This window comes from Rhodamnia argentea, chromosome 6, assembly GCF_020921035.1.
Source record: "Rhodamnia argentea isolate NSW1041297 chromosome 6, ASM2092103v1, whole genome shotgun sequence".
NCBI classification, from domain to species: Eukaryota; Viridiplantae; Streptophyta; class Magnoliopsida; order Myrtales; family Myrtaceae; genus Rhodamnia; species Rhodamnia argentea.
This window is the reverse complement of record NC_063155.1, coordinates 29,877,219-29,895,058: the sequence shown is the minus strand read 5'-3', so window position 1 is coordinate 29,895,058 and position 17,840 is coordinate 29,877,219. Positions and strand designations below refer to the sequence as shown.

General features: G+C 41.5%; 2 protein-coding genes and 2 long non-coding RNA genes across 8 annotated transcripts; 1 reads left to right on the top strand and 3 right to left on the bottom strand.

Moving 5' to 3' along the window:
• Window positions 1-935: 935 nt before the first annotated feature.
• On the bottom strand, window positions 936-1,685 carry LOC115752222. Its single transcript, XR_004016706.2, has 2 exons — window positions 1,193-1,685; window positions 936-1,030 (listed from the first exon to the last, which is right to left on the bottom strand). It is a non-coding gene; the product is annotated as an uncharacterized LOC115752222 (long non-coding RNA).
• An 869-nt stretch (window positions 1,686-2,554) lies between these two features.
• LOC115752187 (receptor-like serine/threonine-protein kinase NCRK) lies at window positions 2,555-10,714 on the bottom strand. 4 transcript variants are annotated; one of them, XM_030690248.2, is made up of 13 exons: window positions 10,634-10,714; window positions 10,225-10,402; window positions 9,211-9,271; window positions 8,149-8,240; window positions 7,858-7,937; window positions 7,214-7,330; window positions 6,238-6,351; window positions 5,292-5,564; window positions 4,870-5,111; window positions 4,494-4,790; window positions 3,995-4,231; window positions 3,453-3,680; window positions 2,555-3,168 (listed from the first exon to the last, which is right to left on the bottom strand). In XM_030690248.2, the coding sequence occupies exons 5-13, from the start codon at window positions 7,925-7,927 to the stop codon at window positions 2,836-2,838; spliced, it is 1,911 nt and encodes a 636-aa protein (XP_030546108.1). In that variant the 5' UTR covers window positions 7,928-7,937; window positions 8,149-8,240; window positions 9,211-9,271; window positions 10,225-10,402; window positions 10,634-10,714; the 3' UTR covers window positions 2,555-2,835. The 4 variants fall into 4 exon arrangements, with proteins under 4 accessions (XP_030546108.1, XP_030546106.1, XP_048136209.1 ...); XM_030690246.2 differs by having other exon boundaries at window positions 9,215-9,271; XM_048280252.1 differs by having other exon boundaries at window positions 6,238-6,348; window positions 9,215-9,271.
• Window positions 10,437-15,626, top strand: LOC125315418. Its single transcript, XR_007198670.1, has 2 exons — window positions 10,437-10,607; window positions 15,241-15,626. It is a non-coding gene; the product is annotated as an uncharacterized LOC125315418 (long non-coding RNA).
• Window positions 11,385-16,522, bottom strand: LOC115752186 (E3 ubiquitin-protein ligase WAV3). Of its 2 annotated transcripts, none has more exons than XM_030690241.2 (3): window positions 16,014-16,522; window positions 12,390-14,329; window positions 11,385-11,865 (listed from the first exon to the last, which is right to left on the bottom strand). In XM_030690241.2, the coding sequence occupies exons 1-3, from the start codon at window positions 16,254-16,256 to the stop codon at window positions 11,739-11,741; spliced, it is 2,310 nt and encodes a 769-aa protein (XP_030546101.1). In that variant the 5' UTR covers window positions 16,257-16,522; the 3' UTR covers window positions 11,385-11,738. The 2 variants fall into 2 exon arrangements, with proteins under 2 accessions (XP_030546101.1, XP_030546102.1); XM_030690242.2 differs by having other exon boundaries at window positions 11,385-11,782.
• Between the last annotated feature and the right edge of the window lie 1,318 nt (window positions 16,523-17,840).

The window sequence follows — 17,840 nt, the reverse complement described above, 5'->3', positions numbered from 1 at the left end:
AAATTGGGGGCAAAAGTTGGACAAAAAAAAAAAAATTGGTGGCAAAATAACTTCAGAAGTAGAAATTTCTTTCAGAAGTAAATATTTTTACCAAATGAATTTCTGCTTCAAAAGTTAAATTACCAAACGGAATTTTGTTCTAGAAGTGCTTCTGGAGCAGAAATCCACTCCCAAAAGTGATATCATGCGCACCCTAATCGTCTCGGCCAGACCAAGCTTCGAATTCAAATAATTTCGGGCGGGGTATTCACTTGGATTGGATTGTGACATCTCTCAATTCTTGGCACATTGGCAGGGAAATCCATATTCTTAGATGTTTCTCTCAAACTCTTGAGAATTTCAAGAACGGCGGCAACCGTTGCGCTCTCATCGGCAAGTCAAAGCGTTCGATGAGCCACTGTCGAATTTGTCAACTGGTTTTAGTTTGTGTTCGAAAGCGCTAAATGAATCCGGAGTCGAATTGTTTAAACTCATGCAAGCTTTAGATTTTTGTATTTTGCAGCATCAATTGGCGTGGGGGGAAGAATTAAAGCCCAGATGACAAGTTTATGACTCGGTGAAAGATCTGTTCCGATACTAACCAGAGTATGAAAGTGCCGATTTCTAGCAATGAAACTAGGAGAAGCCTATTTCTCTGCAAAATCACACAAGTCTGCAAAATTTCAAACCAGTCTCACATTTTAGATTTCTGAAATCATCAGTATTATTAACACAAATACATCAGTTGGATAAGAAAACGCGACGTAGCAAATCAGGAAGGCGAAAAGATCCGAGCTACTACACCAACACAACGGGGTCAATTGGGGAAACACAATGTCTAGGCACTTTGCAGAGTGGAATCAAATCAACACACAATTCTGTACCCAATTCAACAGTACAAACAATCAAACAAACAAAAAAATTGCATTTTTGAAATACTTGTGGCGGGTTTTTCCGGAAATGCGGAAAGCCTCACGGCGGGGGAGGCCCAGGCTCGAAGAGCGGCGGGCAGCAGCTTCGGTACAGGCCGCAGCAGCCCAGAAACCACAAGCTGCACAGCAGGCCAACAAAGGAAGAAAAGAATCAACAATAATGAGCAATTTGTCTCATGCTAGTCTGCATGCATTAGAACTTTGGGTATTTCTTCTTCTTCTTCTTCTCTTCCGGTTAACATGTAGAGTTGAAAAGAGTGGTGAAGAAAGAATCATCTTACATGAAATCCAAGCATCCTCCACCGGGCGGACCGGGCGGAGGAGCGGGTGCCAGAAGCGGTGCACTTGCCGGTGGCGGTGGATCCATTGCCGACCTAGAAGAGAGATCCGACACTTTCTCGAAGCGAAGAGCAGGAAGCTGAGTGAATGAGGCTCTCTATCCTTTGAAGAGAGGTTAAGATGGCTTTTAAAGGGTAGTCCAATGCTCCTACTGACCTCCGGTCAAGGCATTCATCTACCAGTCAAGCCATGGGACTAACTACCCAGGTTTTGGACATGTTCATCAGGCCAGTAACGTATGAACTAAGACTAGCTTGAGATTGCATGTGCACGAAAACTAGGGATACTCGCAGAAAGAGGGATAATTATAGAAAAGTAGTGAGGCGATGTGGATTGTTAATGCCTCTCACTTGCTGATTGAATCTGTGCAAGAAGATCAGTTTTCAGTATCCTGGCATTCTTTTTTCTGTCCCGGTCTCCTCAAGCAACAAGTCTCGTTCCCACTGCATGTGCCCTGTAAGGCTATCTTGATGGATCAGTTTGCGTTAAAAAAATTGTAGAGTATTGACCGGACTCATTGCCGACGAGTCGTGTTGGTTTGCTTCAATCTCTTGACAGATCAAACTATCTCTCTGTCATTGAGTCTAGATCAAGTTTTCATGTAAGCTGTCATGACAACATGTTTTTTGGCGGGAAAGTCGTAAAATAAAGTCAGATGCCTATCGTACAACGACCAATTTAGTGTTAGATCTTTCAATTGTGCCAATTTAGTCTTAAAATTTTTGACAAATGTAGCCTTAAACCTTTCAATTGTGCCAGTTTAGCCCTATACCTTCTTAAGTTTCGACAATTTAATCATAAACCTTTTGAAGTTTTATCAATTTAGTCCTAATTATATATTGGCAAAAAGGACTAAATTAGCAAATTATCAAAAGAATTAGAACTAAATCGGTAAATCGTCAAAAGGTTTAGAATTAAATTGGCACAATTGAAAAGTTTAGAACTAAATTGACAAGTCTTCAAAAGGTTTAAGACTATATTAGCACAATTGAAAAGATTATAACCGAATTGGCCATCACACAATAGGTTTAGGACTTTATGGACAATTATCCACGTTTCCGGCTGTTGCGGCAATGGATTGAGAAAAATGGTTCAAGGACAGAAAAAAGCTTCAGTAAAGAGAAAAACTTGTGAGAACAAAGCTGTGTGTTTTCCACCTCAATCATCCTACAACCTTTTGCGCAACTAAACTCATTTTAGTTAGTCAATTGACAGTGTTCCAATGACACTGAACTCTGAGGCATCTTTCACACATCAAATCTACAAGAAAGTGGCACAATTTCAGAATCCTATCGAAGTTCAGATTTCTACTAAAAAGAGATTGGCATTTCTATTGTTTAACTTCTGTACAAGCAATTTGATTAAGCATGAAACAACCAAGAAAGAGGTTGGAACCCTCCCACCTAATTCAACCTATGTTTTGAGAGGGAAAGGGAACAAAAATGAAAGAAAGACGAGAAGCTTAATGTATCTCGTAAACCTATGTATACTCAACAAACAAATAGGCCAAAAAGAAGCCAATACATTGCAATGCAGGTTTACAGAAATTATGTACTCACTGCTGCTCTCATCCCCATGAACTGACTCAATGTGCCTTCTCAAGGGGACTTGCAGTCGCCAAGCAGAAGGATTCGAACCGAGGTTCAACTAAGTCCACTGTATCATCCTCGTGGGAACGGCAGCTCCTGGCTTTAGAGGAGAGCAGAATCAATCTCTCTGCATGATTGGAGGAAATATTGTTGTCATTGCTTGCAACCCAAGGCTCTGGGCCGACATCAACTGGTAGAGAACATGAAGAACATGGGCTGGACAACCCGTTTGACGCGATATTTTTCAACTCTTCTGCGTCTATAGGACTATTTACCAGTTTGCCAGGTCTTTCTGTAATCAAATCAGATTTCATGCTGGCAGAAGACCACTGCACATCAGAGAAGCACCAAAGAAAATTCAATTGGAGTGATGGGCAAATGCAAAAATGCAATGAAACAAAAAATGGGTTTCCACAATAATCAAGTGGCAAAGTAATGAGACACGACTTTTCATGATAAATTGACTTCAAACCAGCCAAACGTATTATCAGGATTAACCAGAGACAAAACACTAACGGTAACACCTTACCAAAAAAAAAAAAAAAAACACTAACGGTAACATGGCATGTTTCGCATATGCAAGATCCCAGCAATTTTGACAGGGGGTCATTACCTGAAAAAGTCTGGCCTGTATGTTTCTCATCCTAGATTTATCAGGTGCAATTGTGGAAAGAATTTGAACCACCTCACTCATGGTTGGTCTAGAGTCAGGATCCAATAACAGGCATTCCTTTGCCAGGTAAGCCATTATATACATCTCTTCTTCGGGGAAGTTTCCTTTCAGCCTGGGATCAGGCAACTCTGCAATCACTCGGCCACTGTCTTGTAAACGTGGTGTAGCCTGCATCATTATAGAGAGAAATTTAGTTAATCTGTTAATGTAATATACTCATCAGAATTGATGATGAAATTGGAAACATGATTATATGATTTCCCATTGAAGTTGAAAAAAGCACCAGTCAATTGTTGGAACCCAGCGATAAATGATAGAAGTAGAAACATCAAGGAACCAGGTTATGATGGCTTCAACTAATTATAATAAGATGGAGATGGAGTTTTGAGAAGTAAAACCAGCACAGAAGATCCTATTACAAGAAAAATCAACTTAGAACTCCGCATTTCACTGCATAATATGGAACATAATAGTAACTATACCCATATGACAAGGCTCTCTTCTCCTTTGCTGGTTGATTTATGGATTGGTTGCTGGCCAGTGATGAGCTCAAGAAGAACCACCCCAAAACTGAAAACATCAGATTTGAGCGAGGCTCTCCCAACAATTGCGTACTCAGGAGCAAAATAGCCAAAAGTACCCTGCATCCTTGCTGGAGAATTGGAACCGCTAGGTAGGTCATCAGCTTTTAAACATTTAGCCATACCAAGATCAGTTATCTGCATAAATTTAATTGTTATCGTAGTGTAAGAACGGGCATACCAATCTATTAACAATCAACCCCTTGGTTACCAAAAGAAGCTAACTATACTTATGACTACAATCATCAGATGCAATTCTAAGGTTAATGCACACTATATGTGATAAAATACACCCCCTCCCACACACCCCCCCCAACCAAAAAAAAAAAAAAAAGAAAGAAGGAAGGAAAAGAATCTAGACAAACATCAGCATTACAATTATGCGAGAAGATATTCTCACCTTGGCCCTCCAATTCTCATCTAAAAGAATGTTTGTGGATTTGACATCTCTATGCAGGATTCTTGGAGCAGCTGCATCATGGAGATACTCCAACCCCCTTGCAGCTCCAATTGCAATTCCAACACGGATATCCCAGCTCATATTCTCTCCTATTGGGCCATCTAGACAATCTCTTAGATTACCATTGGGCATAAATTCAAACACCAGCAGCCTTTCAACGTGTTTCCCTTGAAATTCTGAGCAGTATCCGAGCAAAGGCACCACATGACAGTGATGAAGTCTTGATAAGAGGTCCACCTGAGCAGAAAGATCCATTATGAATGCCAAAGGACGTATAATTTGACATAAAAGAAATTGTTGTGCATTGACCAGGTACCTCAGTTGAAAACTTTAAGTCTGCATCTGGACCATCCTCGTGCTTAAGTCTCTTAATAGCGACAATTTTACCATCTTTAAGCTGTCCACGATACACGTAGCTGCTTCCTCCAAGTCCAATGAGATTAGAACTGGAAAAGTAGTTGGTTGCATGTTCCAGTTCAGAGTACGCAAACTGAAGTAAGATACCATGTACAGTTCCGGATTTGTGTTTAACAAAGAATGAAGCCTTGTAGAAGCACCCTGAAAGTGAAGATACAAATATTGGATGACAGCAAGCAAGAGCAGTGCATTTCATGTAATCAGCATGAATAGAGAATCTTTAGTCAATAAATTTTAGCAAACTCCTGCTCTTTGAATGAAATCAAAGCAAATAGAAAACTCTTCTTTACTATAACAAAGAAGCATCACCAACGTACTTACCTACGAAAGAACTGATAGGGGAAGAAACATTAACTTTAGCTTCTCGAGTGGATGAGATCTTATGTTGGATTAAATTAGTGGCACTATTGCAACTTGTTTCTTTGTCCGATGAGAACACAGGTGACTGGATTGGGGACTTCTCCTTTCGGCAAAAGTAGAACATGATCGAGGCAAGGAATGCGATAGTTGTGAAAAGGACACAGATTAATAGTACAATTATGACAGCTCTGCTTGAATTGTGCTTATCTGAGGCTTGTGCCTCATTAAGAGAACCTGGTAAGAACAAAATGTCTGTCAGAATGTTTGCTCTATATTTCGTACATAATCCAGAGTACTAGTTTATTCAGGACAAGAACACCATCTCAATCCAGGGAAACATATCAAGGTATTGGAGAAAAAGTATAAGAACATCACCCGTGTGAAAATGAAGAAACGTAGAATCTAAGGAAAACTTATAGGAGGTTTAGATTCATCGAAGTCCTCTGAAAAAGCAAACCTTAGGTATTTACAGTCATAGATCTGGTAGAAAAAAATCTAACCTCGTTGTCTAGGGGAAAACTATGAAGAGCAATTTCAGCAGCAGCCACCCAATTCCGATTAGGAATTTGTATTGACTGTTGATATAAACAACTAGATAAAGTTCTGCAATTCCAACCACCATATCATTTTAAAGGCTACTGGCTAGGGGGTGGCTGTGGCTTTTTATCTTTTGGTCATAGCTGCAACTTTAATTGAAATTACACGTTCGGGAGTCCTGACTTCAATTAAACACTTGACTAATGTTATGTTAAATGAGGGATTGTGGTCCAACTCTAACCCTAATATACAAGTTTTAAGTGACAACAGCCATTGACAGAAACCAAGGAGGGGGTCCTGACTATTTTAAGCTTAGGCCTTCTTCTACCAAACAAACGATTGTGCAAAAGGAAAAGGACAGTTGTGTTACCTGCAGTGCAATTGCAGGCTGTGAAGCAATTGGTATCATTGATCACAGATGCAATTTTGGGAAACATGTCAATGCATCTGCATGTCCACATATTTTCACTCTTTCCTCCAGCTGCTGCATGCGAAGTCAATGGATTCAGCAATTAAATATAAGACAGCAGTCTACTATTTAGGCATTCCGGATCTATACTTACAAGCCACAGATTGAAGTTCAAAGAGGTACAACAAGAGAGAGAGAGAGAGAGACTATGCGTAGAGCAGTAGTACTGTTTAGAAAATTTCAACATTAGATTTCTCGTAGATCAGACAATAACTAGCATTTGATGAACAAATCTTCCACAATATAAACATGCGCCTGAATTAGAAGTGCCTTTCGAATAGAGAAGTAACAATTGCTAATGCTAATGTGCAACATTGAAATTATCTCATCAACGGTTACCACTGATATATCTCATGAACCTCCACATAGGGTTCAAAGCATTGTATACATTAGATTTCTCGTAGATCAGACAATAACTAGCATTTGATGAACAAATCTTCCACCATATAAACATGCTCCTGAATTAGAAGTGCCTTTCGAATAGAGAAGTAACAATTGCTAATGCTAATGTGCGACATTGAAATTATCTCGTCAACAGTTACCACTGATATATCTCATGAACCTCCACATAGGGTTCAAAGCATTGTATAGATAACGATTACCAAAGGGTAGAACCTTTTATTCCATTACATTTGTACAGAATTGCACATCCAAAATAGATGAGAATCTCTACAGTGAATACCCCCCAGAGTTAACAGCAAGCTGCCAAAAGTTTCTACTAGAATTTAATCAAACAAAGAAGAAACCAGTTCTTTGGTAGAAGACATTTGGTGACAAAAAAAAAAAAAATAGTTCAAACATTATTAAGAATCAATTCAACGTCAAGATAAGTTTAAAGCTTCTAGTCAATTTTTTCCATGAAAGATAGGAAACATACCTGAAGTACAATTACAGGATGTAGAGCAGTTTGATAAGAGAAAAGAGTTTTGGTTCCCTCGGTCTGATAAGCATGCACATGTCCATTTGATTGTCCCAAATGCATTAGAAGATTCATCTGCCACAGAAAAACAAATTCGAAAGTGTGATTATGCAGCCAGTTTTTTTTTTTTTTTTTTGCATATTTTTGTAGCATTTAGTCAGCCACAGAAAAATCATAGACAGCATAAGCAATATTGAGAGAGCACACAGCTGCCACAAATTATTTGTGTTTACATTAATCGGAGGAACTCTAATTCTTTTCTAAAATTTGGCTAGGAAACGAAAGTCATTCATTCATTAACTTTGCAGCAATCGCTAAGTAAGTCAGTCCTAAAACCATCAACACCACAGGTAGAAGAATAATGTAAATAGGCTTTTCCAATAACCAGAGGTAAATTCTAGGCAAAGTCACTAATGGAGGTAATTTAGTTGCCATGTTCTCAAAGGGAGAAATACAACTAGGTCCAAATTGTGCAAAAGTTGTTCAAGGAAAAAAGCATGCATAATGAAGGACACCAAGGATGTCCACAATTTAGACAGGGCAAGCATTCATTTGATCAAGAGTAGAGTCAATAAACAATGGTCCAACATATCTATACTAACCACAAAAAATACGATGAATCGAGAGGAAGCCAGCGAGACAAATAACTGCAACTTCCCCGTGAAGCTTCATTTATATCAACCTAAAGAGTGAAGTGAAAGATCAGAAAATCAATGAGTACTCCCCAGACATTATAGCTGAAACTTTGAGTTGTTCAAATGGTAAATAAAAAAAGAAGAGATTTTCCTTGCATAGTTTGTTTAAGTCAGTTTCATTCAAAATCAAATTTGGTTTCTTAATGACCATCGCCTCTCCACATAAGTACAAGGTTGAAGGAATAAACCGATACTAACAGTGTTTCGCATGAAAATCCTTCTAATGAGTAGATATATCCTTCATTAGCCATAAGATGTTCCTTTGTCAGAGTTCATCACAGATTGTCAATCTGTCCAAAGAAGATAAGAAGCAGGGCTAAGAATAACATTCAAAAGCACTTCATCTGAGAGTAAGGACACAATTCTAAGTGATAATGAACTTAAAAATTGAAAGTCTCTATCACACTGTAACAAGCAAAGAAACCAAGTTATAAGTCCATGAGAATTTCAAATACTAAAATCTTCTTAATTGCCACGTAAATCTAAAGGGAGCTGGAGACTAGCTCTAAATGATAGAGATGGGAGAAGTACTCCAACATCTTCTCGAGACAAGGTGTATACGGAAATCCAAGATCATTAAGTGTCCAGAGGTTGCCATAGTCAATGACTTGAAGTTGCAGAAAGCACATGAATGCAAAATCATGTTTGGCCAACCAACACTTCGGAATGCTCATTCATCTCAATGTACAGTGGAAAGCAGGTGATCAACCTGCACTATATTCAAAGTGGATTGAAAATAGCGGTGTGTTGCCATTGAATGGTGGAGAAAACAGGTAGCATGAATTATTTGGTGTAGCTGATGGAACCAGAAACACCCAACCGATGATGTTACGCAACTGTATGCCTTAAATGCAGGTGCAGTCATGTACGCATATCCGATCCTGTCACTAAAAGTATTGTGGGGCTATGGTGCATCAGAAAATTAAGCTGTTTGGTCAGCCAAGAACAAGGTCTCTTGAGGATCGTCAAGACACATCTTTCCAAACTGAAAACAATCAGCCTTAGTTAAGGGAAAGAAACCCACCTGCAGACAGATCTCAATTAAACAAGAAAATGAGAATGCAGTGAGGAGTTCTACAATACTCCAGGGGTTTAGTTGACAAATACAGTTGAGGTAAGAATGAGATGTTGGGAAATTTAGACTCGTGTCTCAGAAGCTGAAAATTAAAGCGACGGTTTGTTGTGCCACTATTTAAGTAAACAAATTGGTTGCACTCAATATTCGACTAATGCATTTGAATTGAAGCCATGAAGACCTACTTACTCTCGAGCCTGGAAACTTCTGAGGATGTTCCTTCCGTGAAAGCGGAGGTCACTGAGCCTGTGCGAAGAATATGATAGATTGAGACAATCCAATCAAGGAGACTCACCTAAGATTTCAAAACAAACATGTACTCCAAACAAGGGCAATGCCGAACAGTTATCTGACAGCAAATGAGAGTTAGACGGAGACTGCTGGCGTTTTAGGCATATATATTAATGAGAAATAAGCTAGAATACAAGTCCATCACCCACCCCATTGAAAGCAACCAATTTGTATACGCGAAAGAGACAGGTCAACTAATTTCAGGGGCTCTGTTACCCTCTTTTATTTGGGTCTTCCAACGAACGTACGCCTTGCTAGTTCCTTGAGAAAAATGGGAAGCTTTCTAATAAATTTCCGGAAGAACACAACCCAAGTCCCAACGGCTAAAAGACTTGGCTTCAAAGACAGAGAACATACGTTACAGGGGATGGACATAGTGGAATTGTAATAGCGACATGTGAGGTAGAGAGTTTCAGCGTAGTGCAGCCTGTGGGGCCCAACGCTGTCGGGACTTTGTTGCCGACCGCACGATGCAAAGCCAACACCAGGAAACCGATCAGGCGGTGGGGAACCGTTGATCCAGTGAAAAAGGTCAGAGCATCGCACGTCTCCAACACTAGACAAGTCCAGGGTGAGGTGGGGGACAAATTGGATGACGTTGGCATTGGTAGGTCAACCAAAAACAAATTAGGGAAGTTCACATTTTTAATTCCAACCAGGAACTGCTAATTTGGATGGCCTAAAACACAGACTGAACCGAACCAATTATCATTTGATCAGTACGACGCGACATCATCGACAAGATGAAAAGATTTTCAGGGACTTGGACAGGAAGACACTGGTTGATTCTCATTGCTCATGCAACACTAATCTAGCACACTGAATCACAGAGAAATGCGACTCCAGTTTCCAACTGTCAGCGAACAAAAGAAGCCAGAGGCATTGCAACGAATGAGCTACAAGATTACCTAAATGTCCGGAGACGCGAGTTCCTGCTCCGGCGCTCTTGGTTCGGCTAAAAACATGCAGAGAAATGCTCCTCAGAGAATCCGAAATCTGACGCGACGGGTGTAGCCCGCGACTTCGATGCGCTTCAAAGAGTTCAATGATCTGCACTGCTGCTAGAGGAGTTGGTAGTGCATGTAGCTGGCGAGCGAGGCAGCGAGCGAGAGCCAGAGAGAGAGAGAGATAGAGAGAGATCAGACTGCGAACGAGCTCAAAATGGAGAGTGCGCCAACTTGTGTATTCAATTTGATGGAACCTCCATCGAATCAAATCAAATCAGAGAAAAGTGTAAAGTGTAAAGTGTCAATGGAACTTGGAAGAGAGAGAGAGAGAGAGAGAGAGAGAGGTGGAACGAGAGAGATCGTGTCGAACTGGCTACTGAAGATGAAGGGATGGGAATTCTCCATGGCACTGATGACGAGGTGGCGTCCTTCAGCTTTCTTGCTGGTGGACCCCACAAGAGCGAGCTTTTTGTCCCTTTCTTTTTTTTCCCATTTTCTAAGAATTTCGATTGTCGGATTTCTTTACAATCATTATTATTTTCAGACGTGTCCGCTATCAATCTACAGGCACGTGATCCTGGGCGCGGTCCTCCACGCCACGGTCCGCCGATGAGCCTCCCCAGTCCCCCCAAAAACCTTGGGAACCATCGGGGCTCCGGCCGTGAACTCCGTGCTCGTGCATCATGACCGTGTCTCTGCAATTCGCGCGCGCACAACGCCTTACCTTACCCTTTTAAGTTACATTGTCATATATGACATCATAATTCAGTCTCCTAAGACTAATCTTTTTCTTGTTTAATTGCCCTCTGTCGGGCGGGTGATTATATTTCGATTTAAAGCATGGATCTTCTTTGGGGGGCAATTTTGAAATATTACCTTTTAGACCAGTACAGTGCCGGCATCTTTGGCTCGTCATTAGATTAGACAAAATCCCAATATAATATTTCCCTAATCGGATGGACTTAATGATGGTTGTACATGATGGATGAGTTGAAGCCGGAAGTGCCGCCAGAATCCTAAGCAGATTCATCTTCAAGCAACCCAACATAAGTAAAAGGGCCTCTAATCAATTTCGAAGGGACCAGGCAGGGCGGGGAATCATCAGCGTGGTCCACCTCCGCTCTTTCCCGAACGGATGCATCCGGATTTAGGCTAACCTGTTCCTCACTATCTTACTTAAATTGGTTTTTAACCTTCCGGATGGCGATCTCCAGAGAGCGCATGTACTGATTCCAAGAGCAAAACGAATACGCTCTATCGCTTGGGTGGATGTTCAAGAGTCAGGCATGAACTTCCGATTCAACCAGGACGTTTCGAATCGTTACGGTACAATCAGTTCAAGATGCTTTCCACCACGAAATTGATTTCGCGCCATCAATCATCAGCCGCCTCAAACACAAATAAGTATATGCTTGTCCCTTTTCTGAGTAACTAGATGCAAGAATAAGACTAATTACTTCACATCAATGACCCGATTAGATTGCCCCACTTCTTCTTAAACAATCAGAAGAATCACTTTCTGCAGATGGATTTCCATTAGTATCTAATGCATTCAAGAAACTCCACCCACACATCAAACCCCAAAATCCACTCTTTTTTTCCCTGTTGCAAGCAGAAAATGTCAAGGGAAGGAAGAGGAAGCTCTTATCACTGAAAGAAGAATGACAAGATTCCATCATATTGCAAGAGAAAAACAAATCCAACTTTGCCCCCAGGTTACAGTGACGCTATACCCACCTCCCTTCTCAAAATACCCAACAAAAAAAAAATGGAAAAAAAGTGCAAGGACATTCAAAAACTGATCTTTTCATGTACATCAGTTCATACCAAGACTCCTAACTACAGTTCCAATGCCAAGAGTCCTAGAACTAAACTCAACCCAGTATCCCACAATTCCTTTACCCCCGAGCCTTACGTTTCTTATTACTTCACTATGTTCAAAGAAGAAAGCATATGCTTTTCAAACCCCCCCACCGCTACCACTCCAACTGCTTACTCACTTTAACCACTTGTTTGGAGCAAAACCTTAGTTATCTCAGCAAAATAGCAAAAGTCCGAAAACGGGAAAAAAATAAACCAAAAAAGATTGCAACAATCACATGGATTGAAGACCACTCCAAAATTACCTTGGACGAGGTCCAGGAAAAGACAGAGCCTGCCGAAGTTTCCTCCGAGGCATTGGATTCCCTAGAATCATGGTCTGAGATTGGGTGACCATGTCGACCATTGTCGGGGTCTGGTAAGCTTGCACAAGGCTATTGCTATTTGTTGAATCACCTCGCGCGGTTGCCCTCTGCCACGAGTGGGAGCTCAATCCTGAGAGCACATAAGCTCTACCGGATGCCTCGTATATGCGGCGATTGGCCATTCTTTCCTGCATCTCCTTCAGTTCCGCACAGAGGGAAGTACATAAGCGATCGGCGGCTTGTGCAGAGACAGTTTCAGACAAAACCCTCAGGCAATTCTCCAAGATTGAGACTGCAGCCGCCATATCTCCACGTTCAGCAGCAGCCCTAGCCTCTGCCATTGCTTCCGCTGCGCGGAGTCTGTTGAGTTGCCGATCCACTTCCATGGATACCTCGAGTGGCTCAGCTGTTTCTGGTCTCTGGATCTTTACTTCACTAGCTTCTTCCAAGCTAACAAACTCTTTTGTAATAGGATCTCTATAAACACATATAACCTTCAGCAATGACAGCTCATGACCAGAATCATCTACTGGAATCTTGATCGTCACGAGAAAATCCCGTTCTTCTTCAGCATACAGATCCCCAACGTCAACAGACCCCGCCCTTTCATCAGATGACAAGGTGCTTTGGTAACTTCCAGATTTAATTGAACTAAATTGCAAACTTGGGTCCGCACACTGAACCTTCACCTGTAGCTCTTGTATGACAACGCTCAGAAGTCCACCTATGCATTGAGCAAATGCATCTTGGATGACATCTTCGGCTTCTATGAAGGAGAATGTGCCCCCAGATGTTTCAGCAATAGAGTGCATCATGGCAGCATCATGGTCTGTGCCAAACCCAAATGTGTGTACAGGAATCTGCAAACCTGTGCCATCTTTCTGAAACATTGCCAGGGGCAAGAGAGATTGCTGAGCTCCTCGACAATGGGAAGCAGCCGAAGCACCTGGACTGCTGACGCTATATGTGTCTTGTCCGTCAGACAATAAAATGATGCTACCTACAGGATTCTTGCACTTTCGGTCTGATAAGACCTTGGCACCTTTCTTTAAGCCTTCGGCAATATTGGTCCCACCATTTGAAGTCAGAGAATTAACTGCCTGTAGAGCCTGCTGCCGGCCGATATCTGTCATCCTCTGCAGAGGAAAGAGACGGCGTGCCGTGGAAGAGAATGCAATGACTGAGAGACGGTCAGATGGGCCAAGGTTTTGTATTACAAACCCCATTGCCCGTTTCAACAGAGCAAGTTTACTACCGGCCATGCTGCCGCTTACATCAAGCACAGTTACTAAGTCGATAGGAGCTCGAGACTTCTGAGTTTGCAGGGATTCAGCCTGAGTTTCACTGATATCCTTTCTCTTATTGGCTTGGGGAGCTTTAATATGGATTAGCACGTTGAATTTATCAGTAGAAGTCGATCTCAAAAGAGCTGGAACTTCTGGGTACATCTTGACCTCCACAATCCCAAAAGAAGTGTTACAGACATCAGGAGTACCCAATGTACTTTCCTCACTGTTATCTGGTTCACTATCCAATGGTTCATCATCGTCAAAACGACTAGGCTCAGGGCCATGTGGATGTGATGAGATTGGCCTACCACCATCTAACCTGGCCTGATGTATCCGGGGCAAAACAGTCAGCCATCCGTCATCTTGTGCCCGACCTAGTGGATCAATTCTTGCCCTTCCATGAGGAAGGCCAGAAGCAGGTTTCTGAAGAGGAATTTCCTTCCACTTTGCTCTACAAACGGGGCACAGTTGGTTTCCATGTTTCACATTGGAGGTAATGCAATGGAAGTGGAAAGAGTGGGAACATTCTGCAGTGAAAATAGCATGGCCCTCTCCTGGTTTCATGGTGTTCAGGCATATTGCACAGGTCCTCTGCATATTGAAAGTCCAAGTGTAAGAAGAAAGGTAGGGATGTTGGACTCTAAATTGAGCACCATCTTCATAATTTACGACTGCAACATCGATGAACCAAATGCCTCCCACTCAACCTCAGAATTTGCCAAATCCAATTAATCACAAAAGTAAGAATATTCCATAAGCAAGCACAAGAACTTAACAAATTTAATCAATCATGGAAACACTTTCACAGTCTCACAAACAATGCTGTTTAGATGGGTTCCTCCTTACATTTAGGGCGATCTCTGAGAATCTAATTGGGAGCTGAAAGAGTGATCATTAGGTCCTGGTAATTTAAAAATCCATAAATAAAATCCATTGAAATTGAACTAGCCTTTTGACTTGATAAGTGACAAAAATATGCTGGTTTTACAAGGAAGGCTACATAAACACTATTCAAAGAATCCAGGTTCCTATGCGATTTTGGTATATGTTCGTCCGGCAGTACATGAACTATTACTGAAAGCAATGTATTGACAGAAGAACACAGAGAGAGCTAAGAAGACACGTTCACAAAATTCATTATTGTGGTACACTGTTAATCAACTGGTATTCATCCTGGCTTCACAAATCACTTAGTGAAAGCAACAGGCGCTAGTCAGTTAAAAAGGTGCAGTCTAAGATGACTCCGGTCATTATATGTATCCATCCTGCAGGAAGTACTTACTTAGAAGCAACATCCAAGGAAAAAAACAAATGGTTGGTTAGATTCTCACCCAACAGAAAACCAAATAACATAAATCATAATTAAGGAACAGAAAAGGTGAGTCTAGGATTTTCAATCTTCATCATAGTTCTCAAAAGGCACACCTTTATCTCGAAGATAATTTTAAGAAGGCTCAAAACCAAGGGACCATAGTGTTCCCTGAAAATTACATCAAAAGCAGAGAGAGAGAGAGAGATGTAACTTGTGCTGACCAGACAAAGCACTTTCCAGTTCAAAGGAAGAAGAAAAGGGAGGGTGAAATGCAGCGATTCCTTTTTCCTACATGCCAAATGCTAATGGTCCTTGAAGGGACTAGTCCACTTTAGCCCCACCCCACCCCACAGTCCACACATACGCACCACAAAAGAAAATTGGAGGGCGGAAAACAACACCGCAGCAAACAACCAGCTTGACATAATTCAGATATTGCATCAACTTGTCACAACCAGCCCACTTTGTGGACCATAGACGGCAACAAGATATGCACAAAACAAAGTGGCCGCACATGAGTTGATGGCTATAGCCTCTACAGGAAATGTGAATAAAAAAAAATTCATTTTTATCGGTCTATTTTCAGGGAAAAGAGAGTGATCCGTAGAGAACTGAAAAAAATCCCAAAGGAAGATTAAGGACGCCCCGATGCAGAATCAAGAATCTACCGATCAGATCCGATGAAGAAGAAACAGGCACTTCAAAAGGATAGATCAAACGATAAATCAAAATATATCAAATCTATCTGGAAACGAAGCAAATGGCACAGTAAAAAATTTCCAAAAAAGAGAATTTATCCACAAAAAAAAAAAAAGGAGCCCCAAATCACCAGTGGCTCCTTCAATTGTCGACAGACTCCCTCACTCACGTCGACATGCACAGCGCATACACAAGCACGCATGATAGAGGTTAAAAGGGAAAACCAGGATAAGAGACGAAAAAGAAGAAAAGAGCCAAAGAGACCTTGGAGGATTTTGGGGAGGACGATTTGGGGAAGCGGAGGCCGGAGGACGAGGGGGTGGGTGTCCTGGGGCGGCGGAAGAGGGAGCGGTCGGTCGGGGAGAGCGAGGCGGCGTCGGAGAACCTGGCTGCAGCGGCGGCGTCGGAGGCAGGGGGAGGAGCGGGGTCGTCGAGGGTCTGGGGGACGTAGAGGCAGGCGGTGTCCAAGCCGAGGGCGAGCTTGAGTTTCCTCCACTTGCTACCCATTCGGGGAGAGGAGAAAGGGCGAGATATCTAGGGCGAGAGAAATGGAAATGGGTCGAAGGGAGGAGCGGGGGAGAGCGTCAGATCTCGGGAGAGGAAGCCATGGGAGGGGAAGGAGGAGGAATGTGGCCTTCGAAAGCACAGCACAGAGCAGGGCAGGGCAGGGCAGAGAGAGAAACGAAGCGATGGTGGGTGGTGGTGGTGGTGGTGGTGGTGATGCGAGGTGGTTGATATCCAAAGTAGTAACGTAATTGTCGCTATTGCTTGCTGCTGCTGTTGCCCATCCCCATCCCATCATCTTATGTTCCTTTATCGATTACGACTCCAAATTTTCCTTTTTTTTTTCAATATAAAATATAAGAATTTCTACAAAAATAAAATAAAATATAGAACGCATTTTAAAAAAAAAAAATTTCTTTTCTTTTTTGGTGTTACTCTGGAATTTGTTGAATTCCCTTTTTCATAATATTGTATTTTTCCTTCTTTTTTTTTTTTTTTTTTGGGTCAAATTTTTTGGGTCTGTTGATAACATTGAATTTGGCAAGCGGTTTTTGACCTTGTTGGGATTATGAGTGCCACTTGGAGAAAAGCCAAGCGCGGTTAGTTAAATATATAACATCCGAGCCAATCTGACATCGCACGCGCTGATGCTGAACCTGACGGTGCAATGCGGAGGAGAGTATTGCATTTTCCCTCCGTCCGTGTTTTTACCCAATTGCCCCTCCATTTCTCGCTTAAGGCCTGCGTGGCAACGATTCCGATGCTAAAAAGTGATTCTGATTAGAATTGTTTTTTTCTGATTCTATTCCCGAGATGAGTTTTAGAGAATCAAAATGTGTTTGACAACTGCATAAAATTTCTGTTCCTAAAACAGAAACGCGTTTGATAATTACACAAAATTTTTGTTCTCGAAAATAATTTTACTTCTCAATTTTTGTCATTTAAGTCAAATAATTATGTAGTTACTTTGTGAAATTTCATTCTAAATTTTGAATTAATTGAAGATTAATTTATATTGATTCTCTTGTCTAACATAATGCATATTGCATATAATATTTTTTTATGTTATTCCGTCTAATTGTCATGTCATACCGAGCCATTTTAAGCTTAAAAAAAAATATACCATATTGGGTTAGTGTATGATTTCAGATTAATTCGAGTCCCCGCAGGCCTATACCAAATCGCAATGAAGGAATATCAAACTCGATCTTAGTGTGATCGATGGCATGTATATGTGTACATGCAAATGGAGTCGCCACCAGTATTTGATGAAGGTAGATCGAGAACCTTATCGAACGGTAGGGAGAAACCACTCGATTCTACGCAACCAAAGAAATCTAGGGTCTAGGGACTTGATTACGTCGGTGTTTCCATCGACACCCTCTTAGATTAGCTCGGGCTCTCGTAAGTCTACACCAAATCACAACGAAAGAATATCAAATTCGATCTTAGTGTGATCGATGGCATGTGTATGCGTATATGCAAATAGAGTTGATACCAGTTTTTGAGAAAGGTAGATCAAAAACCTTATCAAACGATGAGGAGAACAATTCAAAATACGGCATCGTCTTAGCTCGGGTGCAGCAT

Bases quoted from the DNA above. Each gene is read 5' to 3' on its own strand.
- LOC115752187 (XM_030690248.2), bottom strand. From the start codon at position 7,927: ATGAAGCTTCACGGGGAAGTTGCAGTTATTTGTCTCGCTGGCTTCCTC. The intron at 5,565-6,237 runs GTAACACAACTG...TGTTCTTACCAG, and splicing joins AGCCTGCAATTGCACTGCAG to GTTCTCTTAATGAGGCACAA. The intron at 4,791-4,869 runs GTACCTGGTCAA...CTTTCTGCTCAG, and splicing joins ACTTAAAGTTTTCAACTGAG to GTGGACCTCTTATCAAGACT.
- LOC115752186 (XM_030690241.2), bottom strand. From the start codon at position 16,256: ATGGGTAGCAAGTGGAGGAAACTCAAGCTCGCCCTCGGCTTGGACACC. The intron at 14,330-16,013 runs GTCTCTTTGGCT...TTCAATATGCAG, and splicing joins CCTCCCCAAAATCCTCCAAG to AGGACCTGTGCAATATGCCT. The intron at 11,866-12,389 runs GTAATTTTGGAG...TGCTTGCAACAG, and splicing joins TTTCCTGGACCTCGTCCAAG to GGAAAAAAAGAGTGGATTTT.